At 40.0% G+C, this 19,047-nt stretch overlaps 1 protein-coding gene across 1 annotated transcript in view; it reads left to right on the forward strand.

Moving 5' to 3' along the window:
• ALPK2 (alpha kinase 2) overlaps positions 1-19,047 on the forward strand; it is a 43,407-nt gene that overhangs the window by 3,595 nt on the left and 20,765 nt on the right. The window contains exons 3-4 of the mRNA XM_031609219.2: positions 9,451-11,142; positions 14,975-17,861. Of these exons, the coding sequence (XP_031465079.2) occupies positions 9,784-11,142; positions 14,975-17,861 (4,246 nt within the window). The 5' untranslated portion in view covers positions 9,451-9,783. The remainder of the gene's footprint in view (positions 1-9,450; positions 11,143-14,974; positions 17,862-19,047) is intronic.

Consider the following 19,047-nt stretch of genomic DNA (forward strand, 5'->3'; position numbering starts at 1 on the left):
TAATTACTCTATATTAAGCTCTTCGTTAGGCATACACAGTGTAGTTGCTTGTTCTTCTTATGTTTTGCCAAGGCAACTATAGCTGTGGTGTTTTCTTTATACTGCGGTGCTGTTTATAATAGGTAGTGCACTACTGTAAGAAGTTTTCAAAACATCTCTGATGTCAGAAGTTAAAGAAGCATGCTACATCTCAGTGTGTTTGCCAAGGGCACATTTTGCAGGTGCCTGGTTTCTGAACAGCCAAAACTTCACTGATGTTTTTCCAGAGCTTGTTAATACAATAGATGTGCAATAATTGTTTCAGATTGCGTGGTATTTTGCTAGTTTGATTTCTGACATTGTAGGCGTTTTGATAGGCATGCTGCTCTAAATATTTGGTGTAATCACAGTGATTTGAAGTATTTTTAAAAGGATAATATGATTACACTTGTTATTTGTATTTCAGACAGAACTGAGTCAGAATTTCAGTATTATGAGATACAGAAACACACAGAGAACACAGTCATTGTAAATGCTTTTGTGCATGGTTCTCACTGTTACTCCATCGAATATTAGACTCAGCAGTGAGCAAACAGCTCTGTAAATGCTTACCATCCTAATATGCCAAGTTATAATTAAATTTTAGAATTGTGTTTTTTGTTGACTTGGAAATTTTAACATTTGAAACATAACTTTGAAGAATGTGGTCATGACCACAGCATTTTTAGAAAGGAACAACTTTTTCTGGAAAGTGTTTTGATAGCTGTGTTGCAAAATCACTTTGGAAAGCTTCTGTCACATAGGGGAAGGGGAAAGTGGATCAGGAATTTCACGTGGAATTTTGTTCCATCAGTCCTGATGGACACCCTGAAAAATGACTCAGAAACATGCTGACACAGGTGAAACTTAAAAGAAAACTTTCAGTGAAAGGTTTGATTTATACTATATGAAAAGTTTTTAAAAAGAACTTGAGAATAGGCATGTAAAAACATGCACGGCAAACTTTTTGGAAAATGAAGTTTCAAAAAATTCAGCTTTCGAAAGAAAGTTCCATAAATAAAAATTTATTGTGTGAATTTCCCCACAGAAAATGTAATACCTCGTGGGAAAAAAAAATAAAAAAAATCTAAATTGGAATGTAATGTCTGTTTCTATTGTAGATCTTTTCTTCAAATGGAAAATTGTGTTTTGTTTTCTTTTGTCTTGTGAGGCGAAAAATGCTAAATTTAGATAATTTACTGCGAGGTGCAAAATCTCTGTTGAAGATAGCCTGGATGGGGGAGAGAAAAGCTGCAAAAAAGCAGCATTCCTAAGTACAAAAGATTTGTCAGTCTGGGAACAGGACTGGATGGAATTTTGGGTGTTAGAGGAATGTTATAGCTGTATAAACTGCATGCAAGCTCTTGGCAAGCAAGTTAAGACATTTAATAAAACTTTGCAGGGAGGATGTAGAGTGATTTGCCATTGCATCACAGAATCACCAAGGCTGGAAAAGACCTCCAAGATCACCCAGTCCAACCATCCACCTATCACCAATATTTCCCACTGAACCAGGTCCCTCACTACAACATCTGGACACTCCTTGCACACCTCCAGGGATGGTGACCCCATCACCTCCCTGGGCAGCCTGTTCCAGTGCCTGACCACTCTTTCAGAGAAGAAATTTCTCCTAATGTCCAACCTGAATCTCTCCTGGTGCAACCTGAAGCCATTCCCTCTTGTCCTATTTCTGGTTACATAGGAGAAGAGGCCAACCTCCACCTCAACACAGCCTCCTTTCAGGTAGTTGTAGAGAGCGATGAGGTCTCTCCTGAGCATCCTCTTCTCCAGATTAAACTATCCCAGTTTCCTCAGCTGTTCTCATAAGACTTGTGCTCCAGACCCTTCAGAGCACTGTTCTCCTTCTCTGGACACAGTTGAGGACCTCAGTGTCTTTATTGTAGTGAGAGGCATTAACCTTGAAACATGTCTGCGTTTTAGCAAAAGACTTGGATTTCAGAGATGGCTGACAGCATCTTGGGTGCTGTTTGTATGGTGCCATAGCTGTGGAAAGGGCATGGAAGGTTATTTGACAGACTAGGCATGTGCTGTCTTTCTATCTCAGCACACCAAGAGTCACAGTGATAAAACAGCAATCAAATCCAAGAGTCGTGGTCATAAAAGTGAAAGCTTTGTAAACAGTAACTTTTCATTTTATGTTGCTACTGCAATTTATTTGCTATATTACAAGCTATTGCAGTAACTGTTTATGTTATTCCTTCATTTTTCACATATGCATTCTAAGAACCACTGTTACAGTGGTATGTGGTTTTTCATGTCTATTCTTTAAACAGTTCAGTCTGATTTATTAACAAAAATGCATATAAAGTCCTGTTTCCCTGAGCACAATAGGAATAAATAATTACACAAAAAAGCCTTTCTGTGGCCAGCCTCTCACCCCAAACTTTCCTGTTTGTGTCTAGATGAAAGTACCTTTGCTTTCCTTAGTATTGTACGCAGACTGAGAGCATGACCAGCCTGGGACAGAACTCCTTTATGTCTCACATGCTTGTTCTGTGCTTAAGCCAACCAGTCCTCTTTTCTTCTTTTATAAAATCCTACTGTCCACGTCAACTAGGTTATTGATTGGATGTATGTAGTTAGTATATGACCACTTCTACTCATCACAAAGGAAGGTTTTGTGGTTATTAGTGGGATTTTTTTGGAATTTTTTCACATTTATCTTCCATGAAGCCAGGTTATACCAGCCAGTTTTCTTTGTGGTCAGCTACCTGTCAAGAAAACACCTTTAAAAAGGGATTAATGTATATGTGTATAGAGAGGAGAAGGAGCTACTGCTGCATAAAGTTAATTTGAATGGTCTTGGGGATTGTTTTTCAAATGAGCAAACCCCAGACCTTAGCCTCCAGAATGGAGGCAATATTAGAAAACTGATGGCATTTGGGGAATTTGTTCTTTCAGCCCAAGCATTTCCAGATGAACAGTGAGGCAGATAAGTTACTGACTTTCTAAACATGATCTGTCTGATAGAGAAGTGTTAACAGAGTAGGCAAGCATGTATTGACGTCTTCCTCACACACAGATATGTAAACAGGAGAAAGATTATCCTTCCTACATATTCAAGATTTTCCCTATACTCATTTAGGATAATGTAGATTCATTTTCCAGTCAGTGATGACATTCAGCCTACCAAAAAAGACAAACAAAACAAAGAATCAGTAATGATCTCAGTCCTGGTAGGGGAGAATCTCCCTCTGCTCCCCAGACCTTCTGTCAGCCCCGATTGTGAAACATACCTCTTTCATCAGATCTGTCTGATTTAAGTTAGTGTTTGTAACATTAAGAGAAATAAGAACACTGAAAGTCATATCAAACATGTTTTGACTGGACTTCTGCAGTTATTTCAGTCTTACATTTCATGTACGGACCTCAGAACTCATCCATGAAGCTGTGTAGCATTAGCATTCACTTATCAGAAGCAGTGTTACCAGCAGGAGCAGAAAAGTGTTAATTCCCCTCTACTCAGCATTGGTGAGGCCGCACCTTGATTACTGTGTTCAGTTTTGGGTCCCTCACTACGAGAAAGACATGGAGGTCCTGGACTGTGTCCAGAGAAGGGGAATGATGCTCTGAAGGGTCTGGAGCACAGGTGTTATGGAGAGTGGCTAAGGGAATCGGGATCATTTAGCCTGGAGAAGAGGAGGCTCAGGGGAGACCTCATCAATCTCTACAACTACCTGAAATGAAGTGATGATGAGGTGGGGGTCAGCCTCTTTTCCCGTGTAATTACTGATAGGACTAGACAGAATGGCCTCAAGTTGCACCGGGGAGATTCGGGTTAGATATTAGGAAGAACAACGTCTTCAGAAGAGTGGTCAGGCACTGGAACAGGCTGCCCAGGGAGGTGGAGTCACCGACCCTGGAGGTGTTCAAGTGTTTAGATGTTATAGTAAGGGACGTGGTAATTTAGTGGGAAGTATTGGTGGTAAGTGGATGGTTGGATTGGGTGATCTTGGAGGTCTTTTCCACCCTTGGTGATTTTGTGTTTTATTCTTGCATAAGATTGCCAGTGCAGAAGATTGCCACTCCTGGGAAGTGTATTTGCGTGTCAAAACTCCTCACTGTCTGCTTGCAAGGTCTCTGTTTTTACACAGAACATAAGAAGAAAGGGTAGCAAAATGGTGGGGAAAAAAAAAAAAGCGAGAACTTGGGAATTTCAGGGATTTATTGAGAAAAGCTATGCAGAAGTGCTTCCTTGGAATCAGCACAGGAAGTCTTGAAGAGCACAAATCTGTTCTGAACTGCACTGCCTGAATTGCTGGACTAAAACTGATGTGTCTGAGAGTTTCCACTTCACCTGTCATCAAGCTGTGCTCAAATGCTTCATCAGGACTCAGGACATTCATGGGCTGTGGCTTGAAAAGCATGCAGTTTACAAAAATAGACATGAATACACCTCTAGTTTCCTTTTCATTTTAGCACTTTTACTTTTCATCATTTCAAGGTTTCTCCTTTTAGTGTTGGCCAGTGGTTTAATGTTTTATTTTTCTGGAAACTGAAAACTGAGATTTTCATACTCTTGCTGATGCACAGAGCCTTCAAAAATACATCATGGGATTCTTGATTAACAGAGTGAATTAAGGAGTGCAGACCAAAAAATAGGAAAAAATGATTCAATTACAAATTTCATATTAGTCATGACAATGTGCAATAAAAAAACTACATGCCTGTTGCAGATGGACTTGCACATTTGTAGGCTTGTGCACAGAAATGCAATCAAGTTTAATCCTTGACCAGTTAAGTGAAAAGGGTTCGTCAGATGTTGTGAGGCCCAGCAAGTGTTGACAATGGCAGCTAATTTACTAAAGATGCATATGGTCTAGGGAGGTTACAAGCACTCGTTATTTATTTAGCTAGCTACTTTTCTTGAATTATCAGGTATCCCAGATCCAGTGTCAACCTGGAATATGAAATACCTGCTGGGGGAAGAGTATTTCTTAACGTGAAGCAATTGAAGGTTGTCAGCTCCATTCCTTCCATATGTTGAGTTAAGATAACCCTGTGTGGGCTGGGACAGGTTCTTCTTTCCCAGCCCTTTGTGCTGGGTGGGCGTGAGGCTGGGCATTTGTAGGATGCATGCAGCTGTACTCACATGGAGGTTTTGATGTACCTAGGCAATGCCCTTGTTGTCAAAGCATGTTTGCATCGGTCATTGAACCGTTGTACTGTGTGAGATACAGACATGGAGCAGGTGCCCATTGTGCTCATGCAGAATGGTCCCTGGCACAAGGACTGTGTCCTATGATAAGAGGGGAGGCAATCCGTGGGCATGGGCAAGTGCTGCAGGCATGGCATGGACAGGTGCCTCTGAGTGATAGGATGAAGTGAGTGTGGGCGTTTGCTGAGAACAGATTACATGGGGAAAGGTAGAAAACAAGAGAAAAAACTTCAGAGATTTCAGAGGGAGTTTTTTTTCATTGACTCCAGAAGCAACAAACAGGAAGACACAAATTTTCTCCTAAATTTATAAAACACATGATATTTTTGTAGAAATACCCCCGTGAATTAAAACTGCTTTGAAAGGATGAAATCCCTTTTGCTAATAATGAAGTGAAGTAGGAAAAGACTGTGATACAGGAGAGGAAAATTAACTTCCACTATTTAACCAAGATTTGTATATTTCTGTCACCAACATTTGAGCTAAGCCTACAGTTCCTTAGGAAATAATTAGGGGCGGTTTTGTGTCCACAACTTCTGCAAAATGGCTAATATTGAAAATGAAGGGCAATTAAGACATCGTTCTTCTCTTATTAAAGGGTAATTAAAAAAAAAATAAATGTTTGTCTCAATTGGAATAAATAATCAAATATTAACATTAAAAAAAGGTTTCAAAACAAGGTTCAATTTGTAAAAGAAAGTTATATCTACACGAAAATTAGATTGAAAAAAAAATCATTTTTTTAAATTTAAAATCGGAATTTCAAACCAAGTGTTCAACACATGAGTTTTTCAAAAACAGTATGGATTTGTAATGAAGTATCGATTTTAAATGAAAAACCTTTTCTGTGTGGTGTGTGTGTGTGAATAATTTAGTTGAATTTGTTTTAGTATGTTTTCCTAGTGGAAATGTTGACTGACTGTTTTAGTCATTTCGATACTTGTTACCAGTCATTCTTTCACTTAATGTATTACTTTATCTTTATGGCCTGTTACTGCCATGTTAATCTGACTGTCAGTTCTCAAGCTGCCATTTTCATCTTGATGCTTGCATTTCCTTACTAGGGCAGTATGCTCAGTAGCATCCCAACCGAGATGCAGGGAGAAACACGCCCAGCAACCTGGCCCTAGGACCTCCAGGTTGCCAGGCAGATACAACTGCCCTGTGCTGGGTTCACCCATTCATTGTACGCTTCATTTCTGGGGGAGACTGCAGGTGGTCGTAAAGCACTACGTAAAGCAGTGGAGACAAATCTTTTTGGTGAGTGGAGGAAGGAGAAGGGGAAAGGGAAAGCCAACTTGTCCAGGTATAACCTCTCCTTTTCTCTACAACAGGTGGAAATGAATGGCAACTCATTAGAGAACCAAAGCAAGAGCCTTCTTTCCATTTGCTTCTCAAACCTTAATTACTCCTCTGCATCTCTCCTTCTCTGTCCTCCTCCTGTTATCATGTACCTGACTCAGCAGATAGTGTCATTAGTCCAGAACAAGACCTGAATCAGGCAACCAGAGCAACCTTATGCCTTAAGTACTCTCTTGTCTTTCCACCAAAGATTCAAAGCATAGTTTATGAGGAGTTGAGCTTGTTTTCAGGTCGTTAGCCAATTGCTGATGATGAACTGCTATGACCTCCAGTTTGTCTTTCCTTGGTGAATTTTGTTTTGTCTTTTCTTGACATGTTGTCTTGAAGAGCAGAGAATATCATACTAGCAGTTCTTTTTACAGATTCTAAGTCAGTAATTGAAATTAGAATTATATCTAATACCTCCTATTTTCTCTCCAAATTAAAAAAGAAAAATAAATAATGTTTTCGCCTTTGGTGGAAAAGCATAATTTATTGCCATTTTCCTTATGGAGCATTATTTTCCTTTAGTTTCCTTTGTTGGATCTGACAAAATGCACCGCAATCTAATATAATTTTCATATCAATAAATCTGACAGCTTTTTTTCCCCTTAATGTCAAAATGCAGCTGAACTAAGATAATGATAACTGTGTAGTACAATTGCTTTGGTAAAAAGTATTCATGAGCCAATACACATTACAAATTGTTGCCAAGGCTCTTTTCATCTGAGTAAATTACTTTTAAAATAATTTATTCCCTCAAAAAAAAAAAAAAAAAAAAAAAGAGGAAAGAGGCATCTGGTCTTCAGAAAAGCAAAGATTAAAGCAGATTTGAAAGAATGCAACAGGGAACATTAGGCAAATGTGTATTTATGAGGCGATGCATGAGTGCTGGGGGTTAGTTCATGGCCCTGTAATCAAATGGATGATGGAAAGATTAATCTCTAGTGCTCCATCTTTTCCTGTTAAATATCTGTATTTCTCAGAGTTGAAATGGAAAGCAAAATGTGATCATAGATTTGAAAGGCTGAAGATAATGGGACCCAACGCCGTTTTTTTTCCTCCAGGCTCTGGTTGCACGTAGGGTCTAGACTGATGTTCAAACATCAGTTGCATGGAGCAAGCATAGAGAATTGGCCCAGGGCCTAGTCAGCAGCTGCCCACATTATTTAAAACCACCACAATACGCATAAATTGTTTTCTTCTTGCCTTCTAAGGCAGGGAAGCCCCTATTGAGACAGATCTTGAAACAGATTGCTTCTTGGGCTCCAAGGAGGCACGCTGAGAGGCATCAACCTTAGCTGCCTGCCCTGTGCCTCCATGGGAATCACCAGAACAGCCATATGGCTTCTCCTCCCCATTCCCCTTCCCTTCCTTCTCTTCTCCCCGTCTTCCTCTCCCTCTCCTCTCCCCACTCCTCTCTCCTTTTCCCTCGGAGGACAGTATCCCATATTCTTCCCTTTAACCTTCTCATCCTTTTCCCCTTCTAGGAAAAGGTGTCCTTGGTAGGGTTTCCTTGAAGGAAATGAAAATATACCCAGCTGCACTATGCTGTTTACGAGAGGCAGATTCCAAGCAAGCCTTGTGAGCACCTTGCTCTTTGGCCATTAGCTCCCCTCGTATTTTCTTACTGACTTTGATGGGTGTCTGCAAGGAGCTGTGGCACCAGGGAGGCAGCAGGGAGGCAGCAGGGAAAGGTCGCAGTGGAAGAAGCTGGGAAGGAAAGGGAGAATGAGCAGAGGTGTCTTTACGCCGTGTAGTCAGATGAGCAGAATGGCAGGGAAGGTTTTCCTGCTGCTCCTTCCGTCACACCAGCTCTGTTAATACAAACAGGACATCATTTTTCAGAATGTTTACTTTGGCATCCTTTCTGAGATCAAATGGTTTACTCTGGTGGTGGAATTCCTGGACTATGGAAAAGACGTAGTGAAGAATCATCCAGAATGCCTCTAGCAGTGTACAGAAGAATATGAAGTATCTATAATTCTAAGATTTGGGAATCTTTTAAAAAACAAAAGGTTGTTTGTTTTTGCAAGACAAATGTTTGCATACTACTTTGTTTTTCGTTATTTAGTTGATGGAAGACATGTGGTGTATTTCACTTTGTTTTTACCCAAGTTCTGTTTTGCTGTATCATTTTGCTACTGCACGACTGTTTGAAAGTAAGATTTATTCAGGAAGTTGGAGGTGGCCAGCCTCAGTTCATTTCTCTCTCACCATAGAAATGGCAAACATCATGCCACAGAATTGTTCTCAGCACAAGTAAAATTTAACCAGACTGACTTTTCCAGGTATCGCTACAAACATATTTTAGAATTCAGAACCATAGAATCATCCAGATTAGAAAAGACCTTCAAGGTCATTGAACCTGTCCATCAACCTGACCTACTGAGTCCTTTCACTAAATCATGACATTTTATGCAACTTTGAATCACATTCTACATAATACTTCCTACCTACTTCCTTTACATATATATTTATGTGTATATACACATACACACATATGTCTCTATGATGCCAATGTGACTATCAGAATAGCAGCTACCTGGTACCTGTGGAAGCCATGCTTGTGTCAACATTTGCATTGCTCTGCATATTTCTGTTAGCATTTAGAAATGTCTACATGGCATGCACTAAAGCATATTCTTGTGCTGCTATGTATTTGTGCAGGCAGGCTGAAGGATTTTGCTTCCCAGCACAATTCACTTTGGACAGCTGCAGTGTCTCCCTGTAAGTGTGTCTGCACAGCTAACTGGATTATAGTTACCGCTGTTAGTGTTTGATCTTGATTTTTAAATCATGGTGACTTTTTTTTTGGAAATACTTGAAACTGTGGCAGGTTACTGTCTGTTAGAAAATACGTATACTCATTTTAAAAATAATTTTAAACTTAAGATTTCTCTTATTTACAGGTGCACAGAGCAAGATGCTGCACTTTATGGGACAGTGTTTGGGAACTGTTTGACAGCCAGACTGACCTTCTGTTCAACTCTTGCTGAGTAGGAACGATGTACAAAAATCGCAGCTTCCCCAGAATTGCTTGCTGACCTAAATGACTCTGAGGGAAACTTCAGACTAAAATGAGCAGAATGAGGAACATTTTTCACAACACAAGAGTTATGCCTACGAGGGTGACCCCAAGTTAATTTCAACAAATTCTAGCTCTTCAAAAATCAGTGTTTTATTACAAAAGAAGCTCGGAAATATTGTTTGTATGTGAGGAATCCTGCAAACACTTGCATAACATGGAAGACAACACAGATGTTGAAAACTTATTCAAAATGGAGGAAAATACTTGCTGTGCAAGGGATGTATCACAGAATGGTGATGACCTAACTAATTTTAACAGTATAGTCTGTGCCGCTGCTGGAAAAGCAGAGAAAAATTGCAGCAGACAGGTGCATTCCCACCCTACAGATCTGTTCACTGATTGTGCAGACAACTGCTGCCTTCACGTGGAAGACTTTGTTTCTGGTCGTTCTCTGGCAGATGTCCAGGCATGTGAAAAGACCGAACTCCATAGGTCTCTACCCAGGAATGCCCTGCTGAGTGAGCAGGACAATCCCACTGTAAATCTGAATTATTTTGTAAAAGATGATTGCGAAAATTCTAATAGTATTCTGGAGATCTATCCAAGTATAAGTGATGACTTTTATGATTATGGCCTCGACTATTTAGAATGTTCAGATGTGCTGACGGTACGTGACAATGAAATCTGGGAAAAGAAATTACAGTTTTTATTAGAAAGCGATGATGAAGACGATTTAAAGCTGAGTAAGGATTGTGATGGGTGTGCTTACTTCCTCAGTGAAATGCCGTGCCTGTTTCAAGTGTCAGATAACACTACGCCTATGGATACCACCATTGGCCTCTGTGGTCATCACTCAAAATTCAAAGGAGTAAATGTAAGGAGAGACCCCTCTACTTACTGCCAGTCCACTCTGCAGACGGAGATGACTCTAACTGTTGGACAACACCAAGAGAAAACTACTGGTTTGAAAGACAAAAAGAATTGTAAAGTTCCAGTTGCACCTGCAGCCCTTGAAAATGACTATCTTAAAATGGAAGAAAAAAATAATGGAAGTGTCCAGTCAGCTGCAGCAACCGATAAACTACAGAATGGGGATAATACGCATGCAATGGCGGACTCCTCTGCTAGTGACACAGGTGCTGCTTTGACAAATTTGACTTCAGAAACAGTGACAGGAGACAATATAGACACAGATTTGGTGGATGAAAGCCCACTGATACCAGAAGAAGTGAGAAGAAATTTGCTGGAAGAAAATGCAAGGCATGCTGTCTCTACCTTAACAGAAAGTCTAAGAAGAAACCTTTTAAAGTTGTTGAATCCTAAAGAGCTTTGCAGATACGTAAGTAATATAGGTCAGTCTTTTCAGACTTCAGCAGAAGTTGAATCCAGTGCTTTGTTTCCAAGTCAGGAAGGTGTCCTTTCAACACAAATCTGTGAGGAGACAGAAAGCTTGCAAATGCAGGCTGGTTTGTGTCATACAGAAGAGGCAGATAAAGACTCTCGTTGGGAACAGAAAAGGACCTGGGGCTTGTCTGAGCAAAATCAGATGCCATATGAAAACGTCTCACCCAGGGTAAGTAAAGTGTTTATCATTTGATAGTAAGAGCTGTTCTCTTGATTTGAATGGTTTTCATTCCTGTTTGTCACAAAATAATGCAAATTTAAATTACTCTGAAAGATACTATTCATGCACTTCTGAATGACAGCTACGTCTGGGAAGGAAATCTGGTTTTGAAAAAGGCCCAAATAAACCATAAGCTGTTCTAATTATAGAGTGAGACTGATAATAGTAAGAGGCACTAATGGGACTCTGGACAGCTGGATAGGGAAATCTGATATTTTGGCTATCGCACAGGTCTTATCAAAGCAATGTTTCTTTCAGCCAGAAAGTTTCTCACATCTCTTTTGTGAGCAGAGAACAGCTTGATTTACTTTAGTTTATATTCGAAGAACAAAACTGTCTCCATTTATGGTGCTGGAAGCCTTAAACAAATTGACAAAGGTTTACTCTTGAATTTATACCAAGGAGGGGAATTTTATCCAGAGCTTTAATGGTATGGAAATAAATTGAGCTCTGCTTTTTAAAAGTAAAGCAATGAAAGGTTTAGACATTCTAGTGCAAATGTAAAAAGCAATAACACATCAACAACAAATTGATGCTCTCCAAGGACATACATATTTTACGTTGTTGGTAGGAAATTGGCGTGGGAAATCAGCACGCTGACATTACTATACTGACTGATACGGTGCTCCACCAACTTTCCTAAGTGGGAGAATTGGGTCATACTTTTTATTTCAGATAGTAAAGTCTGAAGACATATATTTATGAGTATTAAATCATAAATATTCTCCCATTACTGATTTTAAAGTACATAGCCAAGTGCACAAAAAAAAAAAAAAAAAAAAAAAAAAAAAAAGTTATAAAAAATAAAGACAAGCTTTTTCCAATTCCACAGCTCTGCCTCATTTATATTCTTTAAGTAATAATGTCTCCCAGCTGAGAATCAGAGATTGACCATAATCTGGCCACTGGAGTGTCTTAAGCAATCAAAAATCACTAAATTCTTACACCTGAAAAGCATCCGTAAGTTTCTCTGTTTTTATGGTATACAAAATTCCCATCACATTTTAGCAGCACATAATGTACTAATAGATAGAGAACAGCCCACTACTGAAATTGACTTACCAATAATTTCCTGATGTTACATGTTGCTGTGATTTGCATGATGCATTTTTTCATTTTTTCAAACTGCAGTGCAATAACTTAAATACCAGAACTAGCAAAGAGCTACTTACATTGGTGCAAGTTCCATGGCCAGGTTTCAGATTGGCTAGTTAAGATTCTTTCTACCTGCCATCAATAGGGATTCTTTGGGCACCCATGACTAAAACTCTATATTAGTTAAAAATTAAGTAGGACAGAAATGTCTACACAGAAATGGGCTAGATATTGCCACAACCCCAAATCTGGGTTTAAAATCATGAAGAGCATGAAGATTAAGTTTAGACGTAAATTCCAAACTGTGTGATCTTGACAGGGAACCAAATAATCTATCCCATCTAGAATCTACTGTCCATGGCACAAGAAATAGGTGGGCAGCTTCTCACAAGACCCATATAGAAAGCCAGAAGCTCTTCAGCAATCTGCTACTGTAACCTAAGAAAGGCTAGAGAGAATCAACCTCCTATTGCAGCACAGAGGTTTATGTAGAAGTACACTGTTGCATGTTTGAGACAGCTCTGCCAGGGACATTCTGTAGGAAAAATCATGGGTAACCACTTCTGAAAAGTTTTCTACTTTCCTTCTCTGTGGGATGAATCAGATCTGCTTAGAGCTACATAGCAGCCACAGAACAACTGCACTAATTACTCTAGGATTTACACTTTCTTTCCCATTCTCCTTGATGCCAAGCAGGCTCTTACTGGAACAACCTTTGCAGTCTGTCCTGTCCAACTACTATCCTGGGTGACCTCCTACCATTATATAGACAAGGTGGGAAGCTCCTGACTCTTCATGTGCCCTCATGGTCTAATGCCAGGTCAAATTCTGTATTTATTTAATGTTGCAAAGCAACTTAATAATACATCATAAAAACCAACTGCATGAGCTGTATGAGGGATATACAAGAGAGCCAGGAAGCTTCAGGTCTGCAAAGTTTTCATTCAAAATCCCATCCTTACCTGGTATTCAGCCAGCACCCTCAGCATGAGATTCTCCTGAATTGCATTCAGGACCTGCATCATCTGTCCTACTGAATGTCAGTGATTTGCATAGAATCATAGAACCATGAAGGTTGGAAGAGCCTCTAGGTTCACCTAGTCCAACCATCCACCTATCTCCAATATTTTCCCGTTAAACCATGTCCCTGAGTGCTACATCTACCCTTTTCTTAAACGTCTCCAGGGATGCTGACTCCACCACCTCCCTAAGCAACATGTTCCAGAGCCAGACCACTCTTCCAGAGAAGAAATTCTTCCTAATATCCAATCTGAACCTCCTCAGTGCAACAAGAGGCCATTTTCTCTCATCCTATTTCTATTACCTGAGAGAAGAGGCCAACTCTCACATCGCAACAGCCTCCTTTCAGGGAGTTGGAGAGGGCAACAAAGTCTGCCCTGAGCCTCCTCTTCTCCAGACAAAGCAATCCCAGTTCCCTCAGCTGCTCCTCATATGACTTGTGGTTAAAGTCCTGCTGGAACTGGGAGGTTCAGAGAGATTCCATGCCATAAGCAAAATTTTTACTGTCTATACTGTTAGCTCAGTAAGAACGGTATGTTGTGTTAGCATATTTATGGAGTATTTTTTCCTGCTGTTCATCCTGCCAGATCCTCTGTTCATCCTGCCAGAGATTCTCTTTGCCGATTATTCTGTTCTCTATCAAGTCAGAACAGCTTGTTCTCATAAAATTTGAGCTACAACCCAGTTTGATTGTCCTTACGTAAATTTATATCACCTCCACATATTTCTGAATTTCATTTTAGCAAAGTAGGGAAGGAAGACTGGCAGAAATCATCCATGTGATTGGATAGTCTGGCAGCAAACAAGAGGATTTTGTCAGATTCCAGGGCAGCCAAAACTGCAAGAATTGCATAGGCCAGTGAAATTGTCTGCTGTGGTACTGGCAATGATCTGCTGCTGTGTGATATCCTAGAAGATGCCATGTGTGATGGAGAACTGCAGTTCTGAGTGTTTTGTTGAGGGGGCACTGCTAAGCTTAGTGAGTGCAGAAATGCAGTTGTGCATTGTGTTCCAACACTGTCATGAAAGAGAGGGTGTGTGCTGGGAGCAGCAAGCAGAAACATGTGGGAATAAGTAAGGGAAGGAAGGAATTGGGTTATACATCAGAAGAACAAAAGGAGATTGAAAGGGTGTCTGTACATCTGTGACAGGAATCAGCTCAAGAGAGATCAGATTGAAATCCAGCAGATGGTTTCTTGAAGGCCAGTGAAACAGCTGTCAGATAGGAACAGGTTTAATGGCAAGCACTGAATACAAAGGGTGAGGACTGATGCCCCAAACCACTGATGAGTAAGAGTTACTACACATGTCAGGGGCCTGTAGGGAAGATGGAGAGGGATTTTATCAGAGAATGGAGTGATAGGATGACAGGTAACAGATTCAAACTAAAAAGGGAGATTTATGAAGGCAGTGAGGCCCTGGCACAGGCTGCTCTGGGAAACCCCTAGAGGAGGTGCTCAAGGCCAGGCTGGATGGGGCCTTGGGCACCCTGATCTGGTGAGGGACAAGCTATCCATAAACTATAGGTATTGACAAATATAAAAACTTAATCAACAACAACAACATAATTAGATGCATTTCAATTCAAGACTCTAGTTTGGGTCTGTGTCAGGCAGCAATCCTAATTTTTAATTCCATCATATTTCTTTTTTTTTCTTATATGTAGAAGCAAGGTGACAGTCTTAAAACCTGTGCCCAAAATTGTGATAGACAACGTATGGAGCCTGAAACAGAAAAGGAAGGCATCTTTCTTACTTGCGAGAGTGTAGGAGTCATCCATTCAGCTTCAGAAGCACTCTGTACCGAGAAGACATTACGAGCAAAAAATGCAAATTTACAGACCTATTCTCAACACGATGCTCCTTGTGATAAGAGAGAGAGTTGTCACCAACAAGTCTTCTGGGAACAAGGAACAGATATTAGTGGTAATGACAACAAATCTAAGAATGACACTTCACCTTTTCCTTTATGGGACACAGACTCTGTTCCTGATAAACAAGAATGTTTATGTGCTGTTCTCTCTTCTGCAAAGCTATGTGATGAGCCAAGGGAGAGAGGGCAAAGGTATGATTTTGACTCACATGACAGCAATGACACAGATACTCTCTGCAGCATATCATGTGATGCATCCCTGTTTGAAGCTAATCCCCAGTCAGTTCTGGAATCTGGAGAACCTGGGTGCAAAGGAGATGCCGATTTAGCTGCAGTGCATGACAAACTGTGGAAACTTTTTCACGAAGATGACTCAGACTGTCAAATCCCATTTGAAAACTGTGGAATCACAAGTTTAGAAATGAGGCCGACAGATACCAGAGTCACAGAAATGAACTTCTTGCAGGAGACCTGTTTTGATCATCCTTTGCCTCAAAATCTGATAGAACAGCAGGAGCCTATTACACAACCACCTACTAGAGAAAGAACAGAGAAAGAAGACTGCAGCGTTTCTAATATCCTTCTGAAAACAGACGAAGCATATAATAGTGTATCCAGAGGAAATGTTTTTCTTACAGAAGCAGATGGTACACATCTAAGTTCTAGCAGTGGAAATAAAGCAGAAACACTATCTGTTTGTACTTCAAAAGATGTCTTAAATACAGAGGTGTGCTTGGAGAAGAAGCCAAATCAAATAATAACTGACAATAATGGATCCATTCGAATGACCGTTTCTTGGGAAGGAAAGCTTGCTGTTAATAACACTTTCCAAACACGTGATGCAGAATCCCACCAAGTATTAAATAGTGCTCAGAGTAGTAATTTAGCAAATGACAATGACAATTCAGCTTCTGCATTAGATAAGTCACACTGGACAACTAGACAATTACTTCATACTGAGCAGAATATACCATTGGTAAACAAGACTATAACTAAGAGCACAGATGAAGATGACTGTCATTTTAAAGACTGCTATCCAGCGAGAAATAAACTGACATATTTCCCTGAAGGGAAATTTGTTCTCCCCAGTAATTCCTCTGGTGAAAATACCCATGAGTTTACACGTGGAAAGCACATTTCTGTTAATCCCATACATAGAAGTTGTGAAGGTGATTTGCATGAGAAAAGAAATCACTCAGACCTGAATGCACAAAATGGCACTAATTCTGGCAGTTATCATCTTTTGAAAAATTATGGCTGTCAAGATGTTCCAATTGTTTCTAATGCAGAGAAGTACAGTTACCTAATGAAACTGCCCAATTTAATTAAGACTCCTGAAAACATAACATGTAAGAATCTACCTCACAATACATGCCAAATGATGGAATTACAGGAACAAGAAATTGTATTCACTCCCTCTTCTGAGAATCCCTTATTAACAGATTTTTGTGTAGAAGTGCCCCAATACAAACCAAGTGAAACAGAAAAAGAACAGAGAGGCATTTGCATAGGTGATGAACAAAGGGCTGAAACTTCCTGCAGCTCAGGATTTAGAGACATTTCAGAGACTCAGCCTGCAGCTTCCCCTCCCAGCATGTCAGAACAACAGGTATTTTTTCTTGACAGCACCTTTAAGTCTCACGAAGAGCTAAAATCAGATTCTTCAAATAATTACACAAATGCATGTGGGAATGTAACATCAGCATCAGTTAGTACCCCACTGCCAAGAAAGGTTCAAAATGAGTGCAGCAGCATAGCAAATGATGATTACAGAGATGTCAGCAATCAGATGGATATCCAGCAAGTAACCGTAGGAGAAACATCACCATTCTTTATATCTGTAAACCAGTCAAAGGGCACTCTTCACAGTATGTCAGCAATGGGATCATCTGGCACAGGAAGTCAAGCACAAGCAGAATGCACACAAATTGCTGTCAAAGTAGATGAAAAAATGAGTAAGTTGGGAACTTTCTGCAAAACATTGCAGGATGAGTTCCATAAGGTACCTGAAGCAAACACAGAGAGAGCAATCTTGAGTGAAAAAAAACAAGAGATTCAAAGAACTATTGAGTACAGCCCAGCTGATGCTAAAATGAAGTTTCCTTTGCACACTTTAATTAGCTCCAAGGCTCAGAGACCAATTAGCAATAATATCACTAAGCAGTCCTCTCCTGACTTGATCTCTTCCAGCAAGCTGACTGAGTTTGACTATTCACTTAAATCTACTCAGTGTCATAAAGATGGAGAAGTCATAACATCAGAGACTGCAGTAGGTGGTTTAGTTGGTTTGCCACCAGTTGATTCAGGAGACGACCTCTATTTTCAAAAGCAACCACCCTACAGTAGTACTCAGCCATGCTCCCTAGCACTGACTGCCTATGATCCATTCCCTGTTGATGCAAAAAGGCTGGAGAGTCAGGAAAGATCGAAGTCCTGCCAGACTTTACCAACTGTTGCTGAGCCTGAGCCCATCAAATGTAAACAACACATAGCAAGGAGTGGGAATGTAGCTACTGGAGCAAAGAAGAAATTACATCCAGCAACACTGTCAAAGAAGCCCCGACTGGCAGAGAGAGGAAATGTTAGTAAGGATCCTAGCTGTGTTAAAAGTGAGGCCAACATCATCTACAAAGAAAACAAAAAAGAGCAAAGGAAGCTAATTTCAAAAAAGGATAGCAAAGGTAAGAGAAAACTGATTTTCATTTCTGTCCTTTCCCACCCTTCAGTCTTAATAGGAAGTTAATAATGGTTAAGCACACTGCAAGCCTTCTTCTGTCAAAATCACATCAATCAGAAGTGTCTTGCCATCTCTGATGTTAATTTCTCATTGTGGTGGCTTAACTACTTGTATCCCTATGCCACAGAGCTGATACCTCCCTAGAATCCTTTTCCTACCTGGCAAATATATTTATCAACTTCGTATCCTTTTTGAATTAGCTACTTCTTTGTCAACTCAAGTCAGCTATTAGAGGTAGATAGCATGGTGGTAGCACATAACAGCACAGTGTAGCAGCTGCTAGCCCAGTACTATCATGTCATTATGTTCCTATGGGCAGCGTTCCCAGTTATGCTCCTACACGGTGGCTCCCAAATGCAATTATGCTATCTTGATTTCCAAATGGTTTTATTGCTAGCAAAGTATTATTGTTACTAGTAGAGTGCCACTGATAAACATAATGTTTTGCACTTCTATCTGATGACTGATGGCTGGTTCTGCATTCCTTTTCACTGCTATTGCTCAAAAATGACACTGATGAAATTAGCATTTTTAAACTGACCTCAAAAAGAAAAAGCATAGAAACAAAATGAGAAGAAGGTTGCTTATCAGGGCTTGTAGGAGATTGCTAATGGATAAAACGAAATGCAGATGGGAGCAGCAGTGTAACAGCTAGACAGATGAGATGTTTATGGTTTCTATGGATACTTTGCAAGGATCAAGCTCTTTCTTTCACCTTTTAATGTTACTTTTTATGTTCATATACTGAAATCATTTTAAAGATCAGAGTAAGACTGAACAATGACTCAAAGTAAGCTAAAAAACCGTGACGCTTTTCAGATATATGCACTAATTACAGTGCAGTCTGATCAGACTTTAAAAAGCAACTTTATTCAGATGTGTCCTTTGCTAGTGTGTTTACCTACAAGAAGTGACTGTGGAAGGGAATGATGGGAGATGAGCTACACTGAGCAGGAAAAAAGGCTAGACATGGTGGGAATTTGCTATAAGGAGATCTGCTATATGCCTACTGGCCCAAAAAGGATAACTGAAAGCACAGAGCTCTATCATTACCACAGAATCTAGTGTATGGGAGAAGGAGAGACATTTTCCTTCGAAGTATAACAAGAAAACAGCGCTACTGAGAAAAG

The sequence above is a fragment of the Phasianus colchicus genome, chromosome Z (assembly GCF_987193195.1).
Source record: "Phasianus colchicus chromosome Z, bPhaCol1.hap1.1, whole genome shotgun sequence".
In the NCBI taxonomy this organism is placed as follows: Eukaryota; Metazoa; Chordata; class Aves; order Galliformes; family Phasianidae; genus Phasianus; species Phasianus colchicus.